Below are 24,217 nucleotides of genomic sequence, written 5' to 3'. Positions count from 1 at the left end.
TTTTATGCCATTGAACACACTTAAAATTAATTATCATTACGCCTTTTCTAAACTTTAAAACGTCTACAAATTAAAACTGCGTACATTTAGAGAGTAAAGCATTATTTTGGGGAGAATTGTTTATATTTTAATAATTTATAATTAAAAAAAGGCATATATATATATATAATTTAAAAATATTTTGCTGTTTTTGTTAAGGAATTAATTATGAAATTTCCTCTTTTTACGTATATTTTTAAAAAAGAACATTGACATTTTGAAGTGCTTGATCGATAAATTAATTTCATTTTCTGAATAATATTTCATACTACACATTTAAAAAAATATTTGAATGTTATCTAATTAAAGATTTAATATTATTTAATACGAAATTTGGAATTTTTTTTCCCCATACTGCCTAGTATAACTGCAATCGAAGATAAGCTTGAAGCTAATGTGATTTTTAAACATTTCTGATTAATAAAAAAAAATAACTAAATTAATTTTAAACAAATTAATAATACTTAATTTTAACATTATCATCATTTAAACCCCCCTTTTCCGTTAAAAACGTTAGAGTAATTTACGAGTTTTATCCTTTGTTTAAAACTCCAATAGCTTTCATCTTCCATTAGTTCATCCATTAGGCTACTACTTTATTTCGTTTCCTTTTCCTCCATTTTTTTTTTTATAAGGTTTCTTTATCAATAATGTGTCCAATTTTCTTTTATCCCCACTCTTACACTTCTCTAACTTTACGTAACTACAATACTATCATCTCTTGAAGATCTTGTACAAGAATCCAAGCATTCCAACTCCAAATTCCAGATCAATTTTTTTATATTTCATACCGTCCCTTTTTATTTATAACTCAATTAAAAATATATATAATCGATATCGATTCCAGATCCACCATTAGATGTTAAGATTGAAGAACGAGGTCAATCTCTTTCTGCCCAACGTCAAGCAGAGTTCCATTGCAAGTCAACAGGCTCTCGACCGCCAGCTGTAATCAGTTGGTACAAAGGAACCACGGAAATGACAGAAACAAAAAGCAGTGTCATGCCAGAATTGAATACAACAGTGAGTGTGATGTCATTTGTACCCACCATAGCTGACACAGGCAAAAAATTAGTGTGCAAAGCGGACAATCCATTGATAGAACACAGCAGTATAGAGGATACAATCAAACTCGACGTTCAGTGTAAGTTGATAATTTATAAGGAAAAAGTACTTTTTATTTTACTTATATAATATCAAATAAATCTTTAAACTATATTTTAACTTTCTGACTATAAATCTGATAATAAATTTCTTTCAAATTTTTCTTTTTTTAACTTGAAATTTGATAAATTAAACGTATCCTTTCGTAAAAATGTTCGATATTAACAGGAAAAGGAACATATTTCAAATGACAAAAATGCATTTTTTTACTTATAAAAATATTCTATTTACCTTTTTAAAACGTATTTATCAATAATTTGAACCGATATAACGTTGTCCTTTTGCTAAAAATACCTCGATATATCGGTTTGAAAATATATATATATATATAAAAAATTTCCCCCGCGTGTTTTTTTATTTAGAGAAAAAAAACTAATAAAATTTATTATATTTTTCTATGAAAAAATAAAAGAATAATGAAATGTTGGAAAATGTATTAAATTATTTTTAAAAATTTCATGCTCATGATTCTAATAAGATTATCCACGTAAGAAGTGGAAACAAAGAAGATTCTGTTCCTCTTCAGTAAATTGAAAAATTTCTTTTTATATATATAAACAAACTTATATAATTTGTAAATAAACAAAAAAGTCATATATTTTATAAACTTTTGAATAAATAAGTTTTTGTATAAATAAACAAAGCAAGCAATAAATAAATTACCTTATTTTATATATACAAGTGCTCAAATATAGCAAACATGAGCAATTAAATTGTGTAGAAACAATGTAAATTAGATTAAACTGTTACAAATATTTCACTTATTAAAGATATTACTTTGTTTTCAACCAAAAAAGTAGTTTTACTTGTAAAAAAAATACAAGCTCCTCCTCCTCCTCAAACCAAATGAAATTGGTGGATCTTGAGTACAAATTGTGTATATTTTTAAAGTGTAATTTCCTTTTAATTTTATTTTTTATAATTTAAGTAGATTAATAAGAAATGAAATATTTGTAAGAATTTTAGAATATTGGTTTACTTTTTAAAAGAAAAAAAAATTCTTTTTTTGCTATAAAACACTGTTTTTTTCCCTCGAAATCTAAACGAAATTGTAGTATCTTGAATACAAATTATGGTATATTTCCAAAGTGTAAGGTTTACCATATTTCCTCCCCTCTGCATTCAGTTTTGATGCACGTCTATGATAAATGATTCCCATCTATTCAATTTTTCTTTATTATTTTCTATATATATACATTTTTTAATATTTTTTTATTCTAATATTTTCTTTTCTTCTTTGGGACTCAACAAGAATTTTGTTTGTCACTCCAAATAGAAATTTTCTAAAGTTTTTATTGACTAATTCTATATCAGAAATGAAACTAAACGTTATCCAATATCTTTTTTTTTTAAAAAAAAAAGTCAAAAAAGTAAAGATTAAATGGCAAAAGTCAAAATTTTTTTGATGTAATTTAATATTTATTTATTTTATTTTTTCTTCTATTATTTGATTTTTCAATTTATTTTTGTGTGTTTTTTTTTCTTTTGTATTTTTTCTTAAGAAATACAAAATTTAAGCTGGATTCTATCATATGAAATTAACATCGTAGAATGGCAAAAAAATTAAATTTTTTTTTGAAATAATTGTTTCTAAATTGATAAATAACTTAATAATAATAGTTTATTTTTTTCTATTTTTTGGGGAAGTTTAAGTTAAAATTTATATTTATTTTTTTTTTCTTTATATATTATAAATTCTGGCCACAAAATTTTCATTTACTTTTCAAAGGACAAATGTTCAGAATTTAAAATATATCCTAAAGGAAAAGTGCCAAGAAATTCTTTAAAAAAATAATAAAAAAAAACCTCAACTCTGAAGTTAGTTCTTTATAGTAAGCGTGAACAATTTTCCCATCACAAGACTTCTTTACTGATAGAAAGGGGAGGAGGAGGAAGGAGAAGAAGAAGAAGAAAACATTTTTTTCCCTAATTTTTTGTGATTTAAATTAAAAACTTTTCGCATACACACCAAGAAACATTCAATAATTACTCTCTAGACACTATATTTTTGAATTAATTACTCTTTGACTAACGTAAAATTAACAGTGGAAAAAAAGGGAGAAAAATATTTTTGATATTGAAATTGCCAAAAAAAGTCATATCTTCTTTTATGTTGAATTTTTGTACAGATTTTTTGGTATTTTATTATAATTCATTCATATCAATTTTCTCTCAGTTTCTTTGTTCATTTAGTACACATCTTCCTTTCAATTTCTTCACTTAAAAATGTGTTGAAAACACTTTTACAGTCGGTAATTTAAATAAAAAAAAGTACAGTACAAAGAAGCTAAAGGTATTATAAAAAATATGGTTTATTTTTTTATTTTTTTTTAGAAAAATGCTTCCATTTAAAGTATAAAAAGATGTAAAATTCTATTTTCAATCTTCAGTTTTCTTTGATGTAAATACAAGAAACACACGTTGTTTTTTTTTTATGTTAGGATTATTGAATTAGTTGAAATCATTTTAATAAAAGGCGTTAAAAGTATTTTTTATATTAATTTTATTTTTTTAAATGTAAAAAAGACTAAAATATTTTTTTATTTCTTTTAAAAAAAATAAAATTTTGCTATTTTATAACTTAAACGTTTAAACGTGTGTTTTTTGGTATAAATAAATAATAATAAATTAAATTACATTGAAATTTAGTTAAATTTAAAAAAAAACCAAAAACGTTTATGAAAATGTTTTAAAATTTTTAAGTATTTCTGAATTTTTAAAGAAAATTTATATAATTATTATATTACCCTCATTCTTGATGTAATTAAATATTTTTTAAACAGTTTAACAAAGGTACAGCTACACGGTTTCATTAATTGAATGTTGCTAACTATTATTTTCTAATTGAAGAATTAAACCACGAAATGTATTTTTCTGCGATTTTTCTACGGAAAAACACATTAAATAATTGATTACAACGATAATATTTATCTCAAATAAAATATCACGGTATCTTTTAGATAAACGATTCCCACGAAATTCTACAAATATCATGGGAGGAGATGAGGTGTCCCAGACAGAAGATGGGTGGTTACAGTGACGGGTTAAATAAGAAAAAATATTCCCTGTGCGAGATACACGAATGTCCTTTTTTTTTGTGCTTGCACTTCGTTTATCCTGGTGTCTTTTTTTTCTTTATTGTTTTCCCTTCTTTTCCCTATAGGTACCTTAGATCTGGAAGAAGAGAATCGTCCCTCAGGTCTAGAAGTAGAGGATTTCTTCTTCTCCCTTTTGTCTTTTCATAAGATTGTTGCCTTAGAAAGTGTCAGACAAAGTTTGGAAGACATTCGTCTGACTCCTGTTTACAGAAAAAGGGAGTGACGAAATAGAACTGTTAAAAATAAGCTTTACGAATATGGGGTTGTTGCAGGAGGGGAGAGAAAGGGGGGGTTGAATACATACTTATTTACTATTGAGTTCTTTAACGAAGTCGTCTATTCTATCCGAAAATGGAAATTTCCATATCAATTCAACGTTCTATCGATTTTTTAAGAGGATTAGTGATCCAATGAATCAATTCAGTGAAGTGTAAAAAAGTCAGACACGCGTTTCTATAATACTTTTATCTACTGTAAAAAGAATAGGAGTAGAACCCTCTCTCAAAATATTATATAAATTTACACATTAATAGTAGAAGAATTTAAAAGGATATATAAGTTTCGTTATGTTATCACCAATTTATTCGTTAACATTCCACACATGCACAAACGCGCGCATCATCCCCTCATGAAAATAATTGAGCAGTTAAATACCCCCAAATTATTCTTCGTCGCAACAAAACGCAATTAAATCAATGCATTAACGCTAAATGATGATAAATTAATTGTTATAAAGATGATTAAACTTTGAAGAATTGGATATTTTCAATTGAAATTAGCTGTATCATCTTACAAGAATTGGAGAACTTTTCCGAAACTTTCGTTATATTATCGAAGAAAATGATCCTATTCAAACAATTTTAATTGAAGTTTAAAGATTTATTCTAACCGAAGAATTTTTCGAAATGTCTTTAGTGGTAAAAATACTTATTCTTCTAAGAAATGAAGCAGAAATCTGGGTCACGATTTTCGATACATGAAATCAATCAGCTCAAGTAACCAGATGCCTGATTGAATAAATAAAACTTGGAAAAGAAAATGGTTCCACATCTTTCAATTGGTTTGATCCATCTGTTATTCCCAAGAGTCAGATCTTTCTTAGTTGAGCCAATTTTGAAATTTTTCAACTTTCATTTGCAAGAATAAAGAATTCATTCTTTCTTTTTCTTTTTTACTTTTATATATTCTTTCGACCGTATTTTGAATCCAATTTTTCAATTATATATTATATATTCGACTTTTTAAATATCATCATCAGCAAAAATAATGGTTTTTTTTATAATTATGTTCAGTTTTCTAAGCATCATCGTCATTAAGTACAATTGAAAGTTTTTAATTACGTTCAGCCTTTAATATAATTTAAAAAAAGGATTATTTCGATGATGGTAATTCAATTATGTTGAACCTTTTTAATTATATTCGCTGGTGATGACGATTATAAACTTTAAGCATCATCATCAGTAAGGGCAATCGAATTTTTTAATTAGATTCGGGTCTTTAAGCATCATCATCATCAACAAAAATAATCAAGTTTTTCAATTATATCCAGCTTATAAAGCACCACCAGCAGCAAAGCTAATTGCATTTAAATTATTTTTAACTCATTAAGCATTATCATCAACAACAAAAGTAACTGGATTTCTCGATTGTAATTAACTTTCTAAGCATCATCAGCAAAGGAAATCGAATTTTTCAATTGCATTCAACCTTTAAGCATCATCATCATCAGCGAAAAATACTATTTTAATACTTTAATCTTCGATAATTTTACCCATTCTAATCATTATCAATCAGATAAATTTTATTTTTCCACACTTAAAATACTTTTTCTGATATCAAAATTAAACAATGATAAATCAACGTTAAATTTGATCAGATATAATCATTAATTTTTAAATAAAATGATTATAGAAAATTTTAAATTAAATCAAATTATCTGAGAAAATGAAATTTGAATCATTAAATTCGTGCAAAATTGAAATTCTGTTGAAGAATTGTAATAATAATAATACAACGCTTTAAAATTCAATTCATTATCGATTAAAACTCCTTTGAAATTAATTAATATCGAAGAGTAAATCGATTTCATTTTAATTATCTTGCCAATCTTAATTTACTCGAAATTGAATAATTGAAATTAACATTTTATAACGGTTTATTGTATATTTAAATTTTCACGAAATCGACGAAAATTAAATTGTAATTGAAATTTTTAAACAAGGAAGTTAACAACGAAAAATTCCTACGAATTTAAAAATTTTTAAATATTTTAAACATCAAAAAGTTAAGTGAAATTAGCTAATTAATTAAAACTTAAATTATTTCAGTATTTATTAATTAGAATTTCGTGATTTTTAATACAAATAATTGAAAATGAAAAATTCTTAATTGTAATTTAAAAAAATTTAATTATTATAAAAATCTTTTATGAAGAGGATATACAATTTATTATAACAGAAATATTCAAACAATGAAAAGAAATATATATATATATATTTGCATTTTTAAAAAACTTTTAAATAAAATTAATAAATTAAAATTCAAATTGTAAAATTTCAATTAATAACAATTCATTACGAAATTTTTCATATTTTATTATTAATAAGATCCTCATTAAATTTTTTTCTTTTAGATTTTCAATTGCAATTTAAATTCTTTAATTTAATTGTGTTAAATTTTTATTTCTATTTAAGCAATTTCATTAATTTTCTTTTTTAATTTGTTGTTTTGTAAGTGAAATGAAATATATTTATCAGTAAAAAAGTAAAAAATTTACACGAAATTTATTGAATTAAATGACATTTAAATAAATTTTGCGAAATATTTTATAATTATAAGATCTAAGAAGCCATGAAAAGAAACCTTTTAATTTTAAAGAATAAATAATTTTATGCTTATAAATCCTGTTTTTTTTTAAATAAATATTCGTAATATATATTTTATGATTCTGAACTGCATAAAATCTATCAAAATAAATGAAATTTTAAGCAACAAACCTAAATAAAAATTCTGTGTAATAATATTTTTAAATTTAATATTAACTATGTAAGTATTATATTAAAAAATATCGTGCTACAATTGCTAAATTACTGTAATTTTTTTCACATCAAGTTATCACACGTGCAATTACCACCTTTCACAATTTCACAATTCTATGCCAGCTATTGATATTTTCTCTATATATATACAACTAAATAACAGTAAGAAGAATAAGAGGAGAAAAATTATATTTTACAGAAACATTCGTTTCAATATGAAATATATATATTATTTTTCTTTCATAAATATCAAAACCTGAAAAAGTTATATATGTACACTTTCTGGAAATTGATATTTATACGAATGGCAATTTCGTCTTCTATACTTTATTATCATAACAAAAAAAGTGATTTTTATCTCTCCTCTCCTTGATCCAATATAATTTCAATTTGGTTTTTTTGTTTAGATTTGCCACAATTGAGATTGCACTTGGGCAGTAACCTAAGGCATTCAAACATCCAGGAAGGTAATGATGTTTATTTCGAATGTAATATAAGAGCTAATCCCTGGGTAACAGAAACTGGTTGGAAGTTTGAAGACAAAGAACTTCACACCAACACATCTTCGGGCGTTATCGTCAGTAATCAGTCTTTAGTGCTTCAGAGGGTCAATAGGTGGAATCGAGGTAAATACACCTGCACGGCCACCAATACTGAAGGTCAGGGAGAAAGCAATAGTGTTTATCTCAGGGTGCAACGTAAGTAAACTATCAATTTGTCATTTATGCATTACTTTTTTATCTAGTTTTTTAAAACGTTTTATAAAATTTACTTTGCTATTAACATATTACTTATTTAAGAGACTACTTACATTATTTATATCCACTGATTTCTAGTCTCTAGAGATGTATAAATTAATGTACTGTACATCTTTTAAATGTAATTAATTTGATGGTTAAGATGCCCATTCCCTTTTATACATTAATTAATATCGTTATGGAGTCTAAAATTCCTTATTTTATTTGCAAAAGTACTCGCTCTATCTGAATAGAATTGATAAACATTTAACATTATTCTTAAGGAGATAACTTTGGTTATTGCGCCACTAAATAACCCCTTAATCTAGTATTATTGCAATAAATAAATTGTAAAATCATCATAATGTACTGTACTAAACAATCCTTAAAACTTTTATTATTCTCGAAAAGAAACCACTAAAATTCATGGCAACTCTCTTTCATCCTCTAGAAATCCCTATTTATAATATTGAATAAATTTACTTCTTTACTTCCTTAAAAGTCCTTAAATTCTTAATCATAGTAATAAATAAATCCTACTTTTTTATCCCGAAATAACAATTAATCTGCTGAAACAAATGTGGTTTTTTCCCCCTAAACTTATACTGCTGCACGAATTTATGTTCTATCGTGGATTAGGATAAAAGTTGACCGCAGTTACAAATAAACGGCATCAGGAATCAGGGGAATAATTCTTTCTAGATGAAGATATATGTTATACAAGTTCTTTATTGAATGATATCGATAGAATTTAAACGATAAACATTTATTTTAGTCTTACTCGAAGGAGTTGTAAGTAACTGCACGTTGGAATTAATCTCTTTGATACCCCTACACCATTCATAGCCGACATTATTGAGAACCTTACAGTAGATTAAGCTTAATAATATCGAAAATAACGTCACGAATGAAGAAAATTTCGGTTACTTTTAAACGTGGTGCCATTTTTCTTTTACTGACGTACCCCATTAATGGCTTCTCGTCTCTTAAAGACAAGCTCTTTTTTATAGTAAACAATGGCAAAAAGTGCAAACTGTATACAATACCAATACCTTGCAGATACACCCGTGTGCACGTCCGGACAGAAAATGCTCTACGGTGCAGCTCGACACGAAATGGTACAAGTAGAATGCGAGGTTGAAGCAGATCCTCAAGAGGTGACGTTCAGTTGGAGGCATAGCAATTCGGGGGATGCTCTAAAGATGATAAACTTCTCCAACCACGGGACCAAAAGTATAGCAACGTACATACCGAGAACAGAAAGAGACTACGGGACCCTCTTCTGCTGGGGAAGAAACAGTGTCGGGACACAGAAAGAACCATGCGTCTACACCGTCATCCCAGCAGGTATATCCCGGGTGCGTTACTTTGCCAGTTGTTATTGTTCTAACTATTTTGGGTAGTATGTTTAAGTAATATATATATACATATAAATATATAACAAAAAAAGAACAATGACACGATGCATTTCTTTTTTGTATTAAACCTACCTATATACGTTTCAGGTCCACCTGCCATATTGAAAAATTGTACCGTCACAAACCAGACCGAGGATTCCATAGACGTGGAATGCGTAGAGGGTTATGACGGTGGACTAGTACAGCACTTTATTATGGAAGTGTACGACATGGCACACAATAAACTTCGCTCGAATGTGACATCGGATAACCCCCTTCTATTCGCAAGAGGTTTGACTGCAGGTACAAAATATACCGTTGTCATTTATTCGGCTAATGTCAAAGGTAGAAGTCCATCAGTTGTGCTGACGACCACTACCCTGTCAGCTCCAACTAGTCTGACACAAAGAGGTAGGTGGAGTTCCACTAAACCGAATCTCATCCATCAAACTCCAGACTTTCAATAATAATGACTCATCTTCATCGGATCGAAAGTTTAATTCGTATAAGTAACTAATGAATATCTAAAATTCACAAATATTTCTTCTAATCTATCTTACGTTAGATTGAAAGTAAGATCTATAAATATTAGAAATTCCATTTTTCAATGATAAACTCTTTGATTCTAACAAGATTCCCTCTTATCAACTGACAGGTGTTTTTCGTATAATCTCTTCATTTTTTGCGCACGCAAAAAATGATGAATACCCCCACTAAAATATTAATTAAATGGAGTCTGGAGCTGTTTAAACTAATTAAACTATCCGTTTTTTTAAAAAAAATTTGTAAAATTTTATCTAAGAAAACTTCGTGCCATTTTTTTTAAAAATTGCAATTACTCGATACTACTTTTCTATAATAGAGCAATATCTACACATTGAACACTATCAGAGCTACATTTTATTTTTATCTTTATTATCACAGATTACGAATGGGAAGTGGATTTAAGACCGATAGTCGCAGGCATTATCACAGTCATGATCATGCTCATCTTGGGTGCATTCATTGCACTTTTAGTTGTGAGAGCCAGAAATGGAAGACACGATCACAAAAGTAAGTCGAATTTCTCACGAGAAACTTAATTTACTTTTTAGTTTTTCTTACGTTATCATATTTAAAGCCTTTACTCTTCTTACATTTTAATTTTTCGTCATTATTTCTACTTGATTTCCTTATTTTTTTTTTTAACGAATGAAATTACCCTTTTTGTATCTCTTCCTTACACTTTTATGAACCTAAACTCAGAAGATAACAAATAATTAAAATTAATTAATTAATTAAATTATCTTTAAAGGAATTTTTTAAAATTATTATAACGACTATAAACATTAATTATATTAAATCTCTTTTTTAAATTTCAGAACAACAGTGTGATAGAAGCCGATTGTAAGTACATTTTTTATACAATTATTTAAAAAAATGTTTTAATAAAATAATAGAAGTAATTTTATGTAGATAAAGTTTAATGCTCTTTTAAAAATATTACAAAAACTTTTGTATATCTTATCAACTTCGACATTTTTTCTATTATTTTTTAAAGGAAAAAGAACGAATAAGAACATCGTGTTAAGAGGTTCAATTAACTAGATTCTTAAGAATGTAGATAAATAGTTTCGCTGTAAAAAAGTCACAAAAAAATTAGAAAATTTTTTCCCTTAAAATCCTCTTAAACTGTAAATAATTGTCAATCTTACTTCAGTAATTCTTCCCCATTTTAATGAATTTTTTTTAATATTAAATACTTAATTATTTTTACTAATGAAGCAATGCTTCTAGCTTATTTAATCAACAAAATCATAATTTTTTTCTATTAAATCCCATTAAAAATCTATTGATAAAATAATGAAATTCATTCTTTAAAAATATATTTTGGATATTTAAATATGAAACTAGTAGATATGTCTGTTTTAAATCAATTTAATGATAAATTGAAAGTTGAATTTTGATACGTTCTCCAGTAAAATAGAGTAAGACATTATAATCAATATATTGATTTAAGACAGTTGACCAGAATATGGATTTAATGGTCAATATTGTAATTTTTCTTAAATCGATTTAATGTTTATATCACGTCTAGAGATGCGCCCTTCACTGAAGAATATGGTAAATATTTAAAATTCATTATTATATGTTATAATACTTAATTATTTAAAATACGTTATAAGTTAAGCAGGAAATTATAAAGCATAAAAAAATAAGCCATGTTCATTATTCAGGACACGTTATCACTTCTTATCATTCTATACTCGTTCACTCTTTATATGCCTTGTCAATAACAGATGGAAGCATTGTCTTTTCCAGATCCGAAACAGGTGCTCAAGACAGTTACGACAACTGTGCCCCATCAAATGATGTCACCAACTCTTGCCCTTATGAACTACTTAGTAAATCAGGTACGTATCCTTATTTATCCACGGATAACCCTCTAGCAGTGTTAAAGAATTAGCAGAATTTTTTTGCATATACCTTACTTTTTCTTTCTTCGATACTCTTCATTAAGCCAATAGTAATGTTTGAAGAGTATAAGTGTTTTTTTTATAATGGAAGAAAAAATACAAACGTGATAGAAATCAATGGTGCTAATTACGTTTAGTGTATTATTAGCATTTTTAAAAAATACCTGAGCCCTTTTTTGCACCAGTTTAAATGGTTAAAATTACGATTCTTGTGTAAAAATATGGCTATTATTTTCGTTAAATTTATATGAAAATCAGTTAATTCTTAATAGTTTTTTTATGAGTTGATGTTAGCTTTTTTTAAAAAAATTTTTAACACTAAACGTTATCAAAGTTGTAAAAAGTTCGAAAAAGTTTACTGTTAATTATGAATTTCTTTCATACAGAAAAAAAATGGAAAGTGAAGTTAACAAAAAAAATGTTGTTGAGTCAATGTTTAAACAATCAAAATAAACAATTTATGAAAGAAAACAATTTAAAATAATTAAGGCATTTATCTATAACGGTTCATTCTGGATGAAAAGAGGAATTTAAAACTTTCATCAATTGATTTAGTCAAGCATCGCAGGCGAAAAGAATTTTGTAGAAAATTATTTAAATTAATTGCTTTCACGCAGAACAGATCAATGGAAATGTCGGCTCTTTCTAATTATGGAACAATTCAGAATTCCTTTATCGCTTCGTTTAATAACATAAAACTCAATTATTGTTCGGTTGACAGAAGAGATCAAGATAGGAATCTGGATCAAATCCAAGCCAACATCCCTGCCTTGTTTATTATCAACGCACCAAATTATATATATTTATATAAAAAAAAGAGGAATATTTTGTAAAAAAATCATATCGTAGAAACAATTCTGATTTATCTTTGTTACTTTCTCCGCAATAATAAAATTAATCACGACGAAAATACAATTAAAAAAATAATAATCATCTTTACTATAAGTCAGTTTTATAAAATATTATTCTTTCCCTCTGCTTCGTATGAATAATTTTTGACTCTCATATTAATTGTTGGAAAATTAAATCGTTTTGCTATTCTAAACGTCGTTACTGACTGAATTAATTTACATTAATATACATAATTCAATGTTAAAATGAATTATTACTATTTTATTAAGCTAATTGTAACCTCAAAAGAATTAAATTTTAATCAAGTTGGATTTTAACAAACTTAATTTCGATATTTGTATATCATTTTACAAATTTGTAATCATAAAAGTAAGAAGAATATTTTTTAAATAATTATTGTGTAAAATTCGATTGTTCTTTCGTCATCTTCATCAGTGTTTCCTCTCCCCCGATATTTTTTTCATGTTAAAAGATAAGAACAATCAGTAATAATAATAATTTAAAATCCATAGAAGTTTGGCTAAAATTATTACATTAATTTCCTATCTTTTCGAGTTCATTAAAGTCAAATTACCTTTTTTAAAAAAATGTATATTTTTGATGTTGTAAAAGTCTGAATGTGGTAGAAAATTATTAATTTCCATATGACAGTTGTTGAATAAAACTTCGGCAAATATCTAGAATTAATAATTATTAATTATTATATAATTTAATATTAAATTATAGAATAAATTAGTAACGGCAATAAAATGATATTAATAATATTAACTTCCCTAAAATTTTCATGCAATAAACTTAGCATAAAAATTATGTTAACACCGATTTTTGTTTTCCACGCTTATCAAGAATAATGTATATAAAAAGTCTAATTTTGTAGAAAATAATTAAATTATTATTATTATTATTATTATTTAAATACAGTTAAATATAGAATAAAATTCTCAAAACAATAATCATAAATACCTTAAAATTTGCAAGCAATAAAGCAATTTACAGTAATATATTCAGCACGAAAATCATTAAATCGTAAGGAAAAAAATAAAATAAAATTTGTTTTTTTCTTCTTACAAGTAATTAAATTTTGGTTAAGTAAATTTTTATTGAAATTTATAATATGAGTAATTTAATAAATTCATTTTAAACGTTTACCTCTAATAACGATCAGTTTATTTACTTAACCAAGCTAACCTATTATTTAACTAAACTATTATTTCATTAAACTAAACAGTCGCATCTTTAATCAATTATTTGAATAAACCAGCCAAATTCTTTATTAAATAAATGTATTTATTTATTTTTATTTATTAAATTAACCGATTACATTAATAAATTAATTCATTTCTGTATACGAGACACGTGGTTTTATTATTAAAAACGGTTCATTTTTGTAGTAATTTTTTAAAAAAAATTACTTTTAAAATAAAAGATCGTGATTTCAAATTACTAATTTGAGATCGAAAGCATATATTTTAAATCGTATCTTACTCCTGTACATCATACTTTTCCTGATAACAACCGAGTCATACGGGTCAACTATCTCTGTTCCGTTCTGGAGAAAACTTTTGAATTGAAATCATGTGACTTCCCGCCAACACAGGAAGTCACATGAGTTCAACTATACACGAACTTCCGGTCAACACCGGAAGTTCGTATATAGCTAAACGGGGCTTTCCACATCTGGTCTCGAATTTCATCTACCTAACTTCATATATATTGTTGTTCTAACTCCGTTCTCGAGATTAAGGACGGGCAGACAGACAGACAGGCAGACGTCAATAGGAATTTATAGGTTTGCAATTTGAAAAATGCAGCCCAAAATTATTTATTAAAATTAATCAGCTGCATAAAAAACGTCGACTTAAACATTTTTTTTTAAAATTGAAATATCAAAACTCATTTTTCAGCTTAGAAATTATTTAATAAAATTTTTTTTTATTGAAATATATTTTCTCACGTCATTTACTCGTTCCACTCTTTCACTTTCAGGAAAGGGAAAAAATTCAATAAATAAAAATTTAGAATATAAATTTGTTGAAAAATAACTTCATAACTCTTTTTCGTTACTTTACTATTGTTCTTTTCTTCCACAAAGTATCATCTTCAGTTGAAAAGAAGTTATCTTGACGTTTCATACTTGAACGAGAAACTACTTCAAATCGTGGGTAATCACTTTTCTCTTATTATTTTAGAAAAATTGACTTTTAAGTTGACAGTTTTGAAGGTTAAAATAAGCTTTAAGTATTATCAAACTTAATTTTTTTTCTCCTTCCTCCTTCTCTTACTGTATCTAATAAAAGATAGGAAGGAGCGAATAAAGGAAACTGTTGACTTAATTCAGTATTTTTAAATAAATAATTTATAATTAAATTTAATTATTTATCGAAATTAAGTTACTGAACGGTTAAAAAGGTTCCAATTAAAATAACCAAAGTTTACAAAAAAAGTGACTTTTAATTGCTTCAAAAAAGAACCCCAAAAGGGATTAAATGATCTCTTGGCATTAATATATAAATAGGTCAGTTAATGTAGTTTTTAAACAAGTTAAAAGTTCAAATAGGTCTTTTTCTTTCGGATCTTTTTCGGTTCTTGAGAAGAAAAAAAAATGGAGGAGTTTCTATCAATTCTTTAATCACTGCAACAGTCAAAGTATAATAAAGGGCCAAAAACTTTTTCAATCAGTTATCGATAGATAAGTCAAGAATCAATAAAGAATTGTTGGTGTCGATAAAAACCTCTACCGTGCAAATCTATTAAGGGTACAACACGTTTAATTACACAACTGATCTAGTAAGATAGATTTCTTTTTTTTCCCCCTCCCTTGTTTACTACTGATTGAGGTGCTATCGATACTAGACGAAAACAATACACGTGTTAAGAGTTAATCCACTTAAAGCGCCAGAAAATGTTATATTTTATTGTAATTTTAACGTGCTAAGTTGAACTTTAATTAATTGCATTTTTACTAGAAATTCGTCAAAATTACTTATACGACACCCCCCGTAAAAAGTTCTCAAGATTAATAACGTGGTGCGAGCTTTAGACGTTGTTTATTAAGAAAGAAGGTAGCAGCAGTTAGTTAATAAAATGCTTGGAAACTTACATTACGTTGTTCTTACAGTAATGACACAACACACTATCCTATCTATGGCACATGTTCTCGCTATCACATTACTTTCTTGTAATATCCTCATTCTACTTCGTAATTAAAACTCAGCAGTAACTAAATTGCTATTACTCTTTTACTAAAAGAAGGTGAAGTTAATCGAATAGGTCGTTGGTTGTTGTTGTTGTTGTGTGTGCGGTTTGTGTTGATGGCATTTTTCTATAACCGAATTTTTAATTTTATATACGCGCTTAACGTTTACTTTTCATACTCTTATAATTTATATAAATTCAAAAATGTATTATACAATTTTGAGAAAATGTATTTATTATTCTAGCTATCAGTAACTTTACGTATGATGTATGATTATTTATTATTTGTATTCTTTCTGTTATAAACTTCGATTAAAGTTTCCTAGTAGAGTATAACAATGATATATCAGCTGAGGCATGGTGTAGTTAATCTTTCATTTACTTTCAGTGATATAAATCTTGAAAAATTTCCCAGAGGACCATACATATATCAAAAATGAACCATGTTTTGTGAATATGAAAGTAATATATTTTCTTTACCAGTTACTTATTCATTTCTTTTAAAGAATGATAAAAAATTTTCTTTAATATAAAATTAAAATGACTTTCTTTCAGATACACACACACACAGAGAGACACATTATATATATATATATATAACTTTTTAGGAATGTTTTTCACTAAAAATCACTAGAAATTAAGTATTTAACAAGTAGAAAGTATAGGAAAGAGCTACGAGCAATTAGTTTTGAGAAGCGTAAACGCATAAGTTTATTTTACGGTGGATCTTATCTCGTAAAATTTTGTTAAAAGGGGCCACAAACATCTTCATTACTTAACTCTAATAAAATTTAAAATAGATTACAACCATGTTTATCGCATATAATGGAATTTTCTTGATTCGTTTATCGCTGATAAACAACAATCAACTTAAATCTGTTGAGAAACTTAGTTGCTACGAGTACAATGAATATTCTACCTTACCAACCAAGTTTCAAGTAATATAAGTGTGTGAATATTAAGATTAATGGTGAAGAAATAAATGCTTTTACTTACGTACCATTCGATAACCAAGAAACGTTCTATAACATAAATAATGTAAAGTTAGAGTAGAAAGAATTTTTATAATAAAATTAATAATTTTTCAATGTTTAAAAATATTATTTTTTTAACGTTTATGCATTTATATATATATGAAATTGTAGATATTAAAACTGCTGAGCGTAGTTTTTTTATTGGCGTAGTTTATAGCGAGTCTATAAGTGCAGTTTTTATTACTTTCCTATAAAAATCAAAAACGATAAATATAAATCAATAAGCAGTATTTTTTTAAGTTATTTCGTAGCAAATTTTGTGCAACTATGCATAAAAGGTTCGACTCTACGCCATTCTTATGTAGCGTGTTATAAAAGTGAAGTATATCCTCCGAGAAGATATATCCTATCTAGCTATAACTTTCAAGTTCCATGTGTTATAGACATTCGAGCAATATCACATTGCTTGATATATTGTAAAGATTAATAATAACAATAAAAAAACAAGCTGCAATTTCTATTATAAACTAATTCCATTTCCACAGAGAATAAAAAATTTATAAAGATAATTTATCCCAAAAATCAGAGCCTTCTCATCAATATAATTTAAAGAACATTGTTTTTTAATCAATTATTAAAATCCTAACGATTAAATATTTACTTTCTAAAGCATGTATTTATTGATTTTAAATATTTAATGTACTGTTGAGGCAATCTTTTATGCCATAGAAAAAGTAAAGAAAAAAAGAAGATAGAATGGCTTATATATATATATATATTGCAAGAAACAACGAGGTAAAGGCCTTTACGATTCTAGAAACAAAGATGGATAGGACGATCAAAATTGCTAGACTAAACAGTAAAATAAATACACCAGAGACAAACATTGTACATCATTGTACCACGTCATCGAAGTCTTTGCTCCCTGAAGGATTTTCTAGACGTCTGTAGAGGTGAATTGGTCGACTGATTTATCCAGTCATGACTGAGTGGTGCAATACAGATAGCTGCGAGTAGATCACTTTGCTACAGAAAGATTCGACATTTAAAATTTTATGATGCTATAGTGCTCTTTGACGACTCTTAAATTTTACTTTACACAACAATAATAACACACGATAAGAATGTGAAATGAATTATACAGTTAAAATTCGATTTACAATATATTCTTGGGATTACTCCTTTATAGATAAAGGTCATCGGGGGATCGAAAATAAAATCGATTATCTCGATATTAAATATATTTTAAGAGTCTGTTTATAAATTATTAAACAAAATATACGACGTCCTCTTCACTGTCTAGTGATTTATAATGTTGTTTTTGTATACAGATAAGAGAAGATAGCTGGTGTGTATATAAAGACACACCTTTACTACTAAATTTATATTTCGCTGCACACTTCTAAAACTTTTATCATGCACTTTACTTTCTGCTGAGAGAATCGTTTCACACTCAACTTAAAGCACGCTTTTATGGTCTATCAATTAACAATTAATTAGTGTTTTTTTGCGAGTTTAAATTGTGATCGTGTTTAATTACAATTTAAAACTTCTAGTTATAGTTTTTAACTCGAAGTTCTTTTTAAAAATCACGTTTTTTACGTCATAATTTACTTTTTTAGTTCTTTAACCTTTTAAAAAAATAAAAACCAATTCGTTTAACCGACTAATCTAATCTCTGTGATCAAATTTTCATAATCAAAATTAGAAAATAAATTTTACATTCAAGTAATAAAGAAGAAAAATCGATAAGATTATATTGATTTTTCGATTAAGATAAATTTTTCATATATATATATATATATATTTCCCATTTCACTTTTCAATTAGTAAAAATAATTGACGTTATATATATATATATATATATATATATATATATTAAAATTTTATAAATATATTTGCTTAAAAATATTTTAAATTTATTTTTATTATATAAATATATACAGTATATATATATATATTTTTTCATTAAAGTTATATAAGAAAATTATTATTTTTAAAATCCTATTTAGTAAATTGAAATCTAAAAACAACTGCAACATAAATCTGCAATTTTTTTAATTATTAATTTAAGTAAAAATAAATTAACAATTAAAATAATTTAGAAAAAATAAAAATCACTTTCGCCTCCCGATTTTTCAGTTCAAAAGAAGAAAAAAAGTGAAAAAGGACACGTGTTGGGTTATTAAACGTGTCTGCGTATCAACAGATTGATATATTTTCATATCAAATAGCAATTGGTTGAATAGTTTCAACAGGGCATGATAACCGCTTTTAGTTTTACCCTGTTATTACTGAACATCAATCACAATCAGTAGACTGAATGCGAGTGGTCCAATAGAAGAAAAAGTCAAAGGTGTTTGAATAATGGCCAAGACTATGGTGTTATTGCGGTCTGCAAAAGTCCAGAATAGTTTCCATTCAAGCATAGTGAAACGATAAGAGCTAAAATATTGGTTTAAAAGATATATATTGATCTCGAGGAATGCTTTAAAAGAATTTCCATGAAAATTAATCGAATTTTAAACTAATAACAATATTGATAATCTTCGTTACCATCAAAAAACGAGGAGGGGGGAAAAAAATGAAATTTTTACTCGTTGAATTTTTCAAAGAACGTAATGGTTCTCTTGTAGATATTCTAAATTATCTTCTGATGGATTTTACAAGAAAAGTATTTGTATCTTGCAACGGTTGCATGTCAGTATAATGAGATAACTACTTTAGAATATTCGGTATAGATGTAAGAAACAACGATTAATTGTTTAACTGCCGTGTGCTTATCGATTAGAAATGAGGAAGGCTTGTTGTCTGATGTCACAATGATCGCCGAGAGCTGCTTATGACAAGATGAAATATGGAGAAAAGACGAAGGGTCAAAGTACAGGAATAAGTACCAAACAACGCATACCTTTCTTGACATTAGGCATTAAAGATATCTCAAATCATTAAGATCCAAGTGTAGGTTAATTAGACAGCAATAATAAAGTTTGTTTTGATTGATGTCTATTAATTAAATAAAATATAAAATTGATCACATATATACATCTTTTCGTCAGAAGATGCGGAAGAGAAACCAATTAAAAGAAATTACGAAATAAAATAAATATGCAAATAAATTCGAGATGTATTTATTGAGTTAAATTCGTTTATTTCACATGAGATATTTAGAAAAGATCATCCAATATTTTTCACTCCAATAGTTCACGCGAAGCCATATTTTATTTCGCAGAATTATTGGAAACAACTCGTTTGACTGTGAACATGACGGATGTGAAGCGCAAGGAATGGAATTCAGTTATTGAATTCGTCTACATCACTCCAAAATATTAGATTTTTCTACTTCTTACAATGGATAATAGTTTTTCTCCCTTTCCTCTTTTAAAGAGAATTAATAATACCTTTGTAGTTCTGTTAGTGAAAGCCAGATATAAACCATTGAGCATTTACTCTATATTTTTGTATCGATAAGTTGAAACTAAAATATATCGACGAGTCAACATCAATATCCCTTTCTTGTAACTAAACTGTCAATAGCTTGCAAATTTATCGCATATATATATATATAAAGAGGGTTACAACGTTGCAACCCTCTTTAAATTGTAACCCCCCCTCTACACAGAGAGTTACGAATATTGATTTTATCTATGGAGGGTTGTAACACACAACTCTCCTCACATTGTAACCTTGTATGCAGAAGCAGAGTTACAAACTGATTTGATTTTATCCACTATAACCCTTCCCTTCTGTGCAGACTACCCCACTTCGAATAAATTATTATATATAATTTAATTCTCTGAGCATTCGTACTCAATCAAGCTGAATTTTTCCTAAATAATTACTAATTGAGAGGTGGGAAGAAAGCAAACGAGAAAGAAATCTCAAAAAATATATTTTTTAAATCGATATTTATATTCAATATCTGAAAAGTTATATCTAAAAAAAGGGGGGAAGAACATTTATAGATTTGTCTAATGTTAAGGTGAGAAATACAAGATGGAGAATGCCAATAAAATTGTAACTGGTTTATCTTTACGATACATTCCAGATGGAGTATTACGTGAGAAAGAAGATCCAATAAATCCGAATCCGGATGCTGTTGCTGCAAACCATGTGATCACGAAAGAGAATCACATCACAAGAAATGATGTTGAAGAAACATTGGTAAGACTCTACATATACTGTAGACATACGTGTACTAAACGATAAGCAAATTTGCAAGAATTCTTTCATTCTTTAATGTTTCATACATCAATAATATTGTAAAAATAGGAAACTTTTCGCTTTATATTTCACTTTTTTATTTATTTTATTTATTTAACAGATAACCATCAATCATATTTTGAAATTAATTCATATGTTTTGAATAGAAGAGGGTGGGTAGATAAATAAATAAGAAAAATAATTGTTATTCTCTCCTCTTTCAAGAATTTTTTTTGTACTAAATTATTTTCTAAAAAATATTTAAATATAAAGCACAATTTCTAGTAAAAAAAAATAAAAAATACATTTATTTCTTTTGAAATAAAAATGAGATTTGCAGGTAAAGAAAAATGGCATCACAATTTTTTATGAATCAATGTTTTTAACATAGAACGAAATGATACTGCATCTTTTTTTTTAAGAATCATCTTAGATCTGCACTTTTCTTTGATCGATTCTTGTTATAAAAACTCTTGAAAATGCTTCTCTTAGAAAATAACGTAAAAAACACACACATAGATATAATAATATATTAAATTTTTAAGAAAATACACGAAGAAAATGTGCATATTTCATATTTATAAACATTAAAAAGTAAATATGAAACGTGCAGAAAAATCTTCGATGTGTAATTCATTAATGCCTATCGGAATAATGGAATGTGCGGTTTTTTTATAGGAAGAAAAATATAAGATCTTGCCAAGAATTATCACTAGAAAACAACTCGTGTTACTGTCCTTAACTTCTCTCAAGATAAAATTAACATCTACAGGCAATCAAAAAGACATTAGTGGGAGATTCGACCAACATTTGATGTCAGCTTGATCTTTTTAGACTGATGTAGAACTCTATCCCGATTTTCATTTCTTAGAAGATATTTTCTAAAAATCTCTTGTTAAATATATAATCACTTTGGATATGTTAACATCGACTAGTAATTTGTATAAAGGGCAAAGAGAAGAGAGAGAGGGGAGAGGAGAGGAGAGGAAGGGAAGAAGAGAGATCAGAATAAAAAATACATATATAAAATTAAAAATTTAAACTTCTTATCTTTAAAGAACAACCTTTGAATTTCATTATCTTTTCGACGAATTTTATTTTGTGTTTATCGATTTTTTTATTTTATTTTTTAAACGTATCATTTCTTATTTAAATTTCAATTTCCATTTGTAAATAGCCTGTACAGAAAAATTTGTGTTATGTATATGTATATATATATATATATATATATATATATATACACACACACACACACACGTATTTCTTTTTATTTTCTATAAAGATATTGATTTTAAAATTATATAAAAAATCTTCTCTTAACACGAAGCGATTATTTTCTTGTATATTTTATTTTAAATCGAATTTTATATTCAATAAAAATATACAAAAACATTTAAAATAATTTCTAGAAATTACTATAGAATAAATTAATTCACCAATTATTCTTTAACAAATACAAATTATTGCATAAATCAATTTTACACGCTTTTCAAACACTAGAATAATGAAATTTATTTTCTAGTTTTTAATTTTACGCTTAAAAATTCATAAAAATAATTAACTCATTGGCCGAAAATTCCATTTAAACATACAAAATAATCGGTTAGAAGTTTTTATAAGAAGCTAAATAAATGTTTTAAACACACACAAACAAAAGAAAAAATTACATCTGTTATACATAATGACTTACAATGAAGTTGATGGGTAGAGAAATGATTGATGAGAAGGTTCTTAAGTATTTATGTTCGAATTTCCTTTCTTTAATTAAGGAAAATAAATAAACAAAACGTGATACGCGACCTGCAAACACGGGGGAGGGGGAAAACAGAAAAAAAATAAAGCTATTTTTGGGAACTTTCTTCAAAAGATTTCTTTTCAAGCCACAAGAATAACTGGATATAAGTTAAAGTTAGTGAGACGAGGTTGAATCTATCGATCTGAACTGAAACATGAAGTGTTTAGTAGATAAAATGTAGTAGTGTTGATCGCCCGAAGATGGCATTTTGAGGGTGGTTTTTTTTATATTTGTTTGTTTATTTGTTTCTTTTTTATATATATTTCTTATCAGTGAAAAGAATTTTGGACCAATTCCCAAAACTTCTCGTTTAAATGTTTGATAATAATAATAGTAATAGGCCTTCTAAACGTAAATTTTATTCGATATGTATATGTTTTTTTCGAGTAAATATACAGTTTCCTGTTTGTATATTTCACCATTTGAAAGGAAATATAAACGTAAAAATATAATATTTTTACAGTAGAAATTTTTAAATATTTGTTGTTATAAAGCAATAAGGAAGATGGAATGAATTGTATCGTTAATGTTGTTTTTTGACAGAATTTTTTGTAAGTATGTAACGATTATAAATTTAAAATTATATATATATATTTTTTTTTATTAGGAAAAATCATTTCACTCGTCAACGCTTAAACGACCAGCTTTGACCACTTTGTCAACGTTTGATGATATGGTCTCTAAAACTGGTATAGTCGACAACAGACAATTACAGGATCTCAGAAGTCCACCGGCTCTTCCTAGTGGAATGACACACGAAATAACGGTTTTTAAAGATGGTTCTCCTGTGACGAAAATGCAAACTGCCGTGTGAAATAGGTAACGTTTCATTCTTTCTCGTGCCTTAACAAGGGTAATTTCTAAGGGAGTCGAATGAAAGGAGCCAAGAATGAGCGGAATTAAATATTATTTAAAATGAAAATATGAAAAAAAAATCTATCGATGGAGTGGATAAATATAAGAAAAAAATAATAATATAAAATTAGATTGTTTTCTAACTACTTCGCATGTTTATTGCCTAGGGATGGGCTGAATAATTAATGAATAAGTGAAAAACACCAATATAATCTTGATACACTTGTTTTTTTTTTTAAATTTAGCTCCTTTATAGTTATTTTTCTTCGTTTTGATGTCCCTCGAGTACAGTCTTGGTTCTTACAATTTAGAGATTTTTTTTTAAATCATCATTAATAAATTATATGCATTTTTTTATTCTAGTGATTATTTACAGCTTAATTTTAAATAAAACTTCAAACTACGAAATTTTAT

General features: G+C 26.7%; 1 protein-coding gene and 1 long non-coding RNA gene across 2 annotated transcripts in view; one reads left to right on the top strand and one right to left on the bottom strand.

Annotated features, from left to right (window-relative positions):
• The window catches only part of LOC136981009 (uncharacterized), a 45,220-nt gene that overhangs the window by 5,823 nt on the left and 15,180 nt on the right, over positions 1–24,217 (bottom strand). Inside the window, exon 2 of the long non-coding RNA XR_010881633.1 lies at positions 16,973–16,998. This is a non-coding gene — a long non-coding RNA (uncharacterized lncRNA). The remainder of the gene's footprint in view (positions 1–16,972; positions 16,999–24,217) is intronic.
• Positions 1–24,217, top strand: part of LOC136981008 (protein turtle-like) — a 112,449-nt gene that overhangs the window by 87,427 nt on the left and 805 nt on the right. Inside the window, exons 5-13 of the mRNA XM_067277254.1 lie at positions 887–1,183; positions 7,747–8,037; positions 9,136–9,423; positions 9,582–9,884; positions 10,398–10,526; positions 10,835–10,859; positions 11,775–11,866; positions 20,999–21,114; positions 23,556–23,767. Of these exons, the coding sequence (XP_067133355.1) occupies positions 887–1,183; positions 7,747–8,037; positions 9,136–9,423; positions 9,582–9,884; positions 10,398–10,526; positions 10,835–10,859; positions 11,775–11,866; positions 20,999–21,114; positions 23,556–23,762 (1,748 nt within the window). The 3' untranslated portion in view covers positions 23,763–23,767. The remainder of the gene's footprint in view (positions 1–886; positions 1,184–7,746; positions 8,038–9,135; positions 9,424–9,581; positions 9,885–10,397; positions 10,527–10,834; positions 10,860–11,774; positions 11,867–20,998; positions 21,115–23,555; positions 23,768–24,217) is intronic.

This window comes from Centruroides vittatus, unplaced genomic scaffold, assembly GCF_030686945.1.
Source record: "Centruroides vittatus isolate TY-2023 unplaced genomic scaffold, ASM3068694v2 contig_738, whole genome shotgun sequence".
NCBI classification, from domain to species: Eukaryota; Metazoa; Arthropoda; class Arachnida; order Scorpiones; family Buthidae; genus Centruroides; species Centruroides vittatus.
The sequence above is the reverse complement of the archived record's forward strand: the minus strand, read 5'-3'. Positions and strand labels throughout refer to the sequence as shown.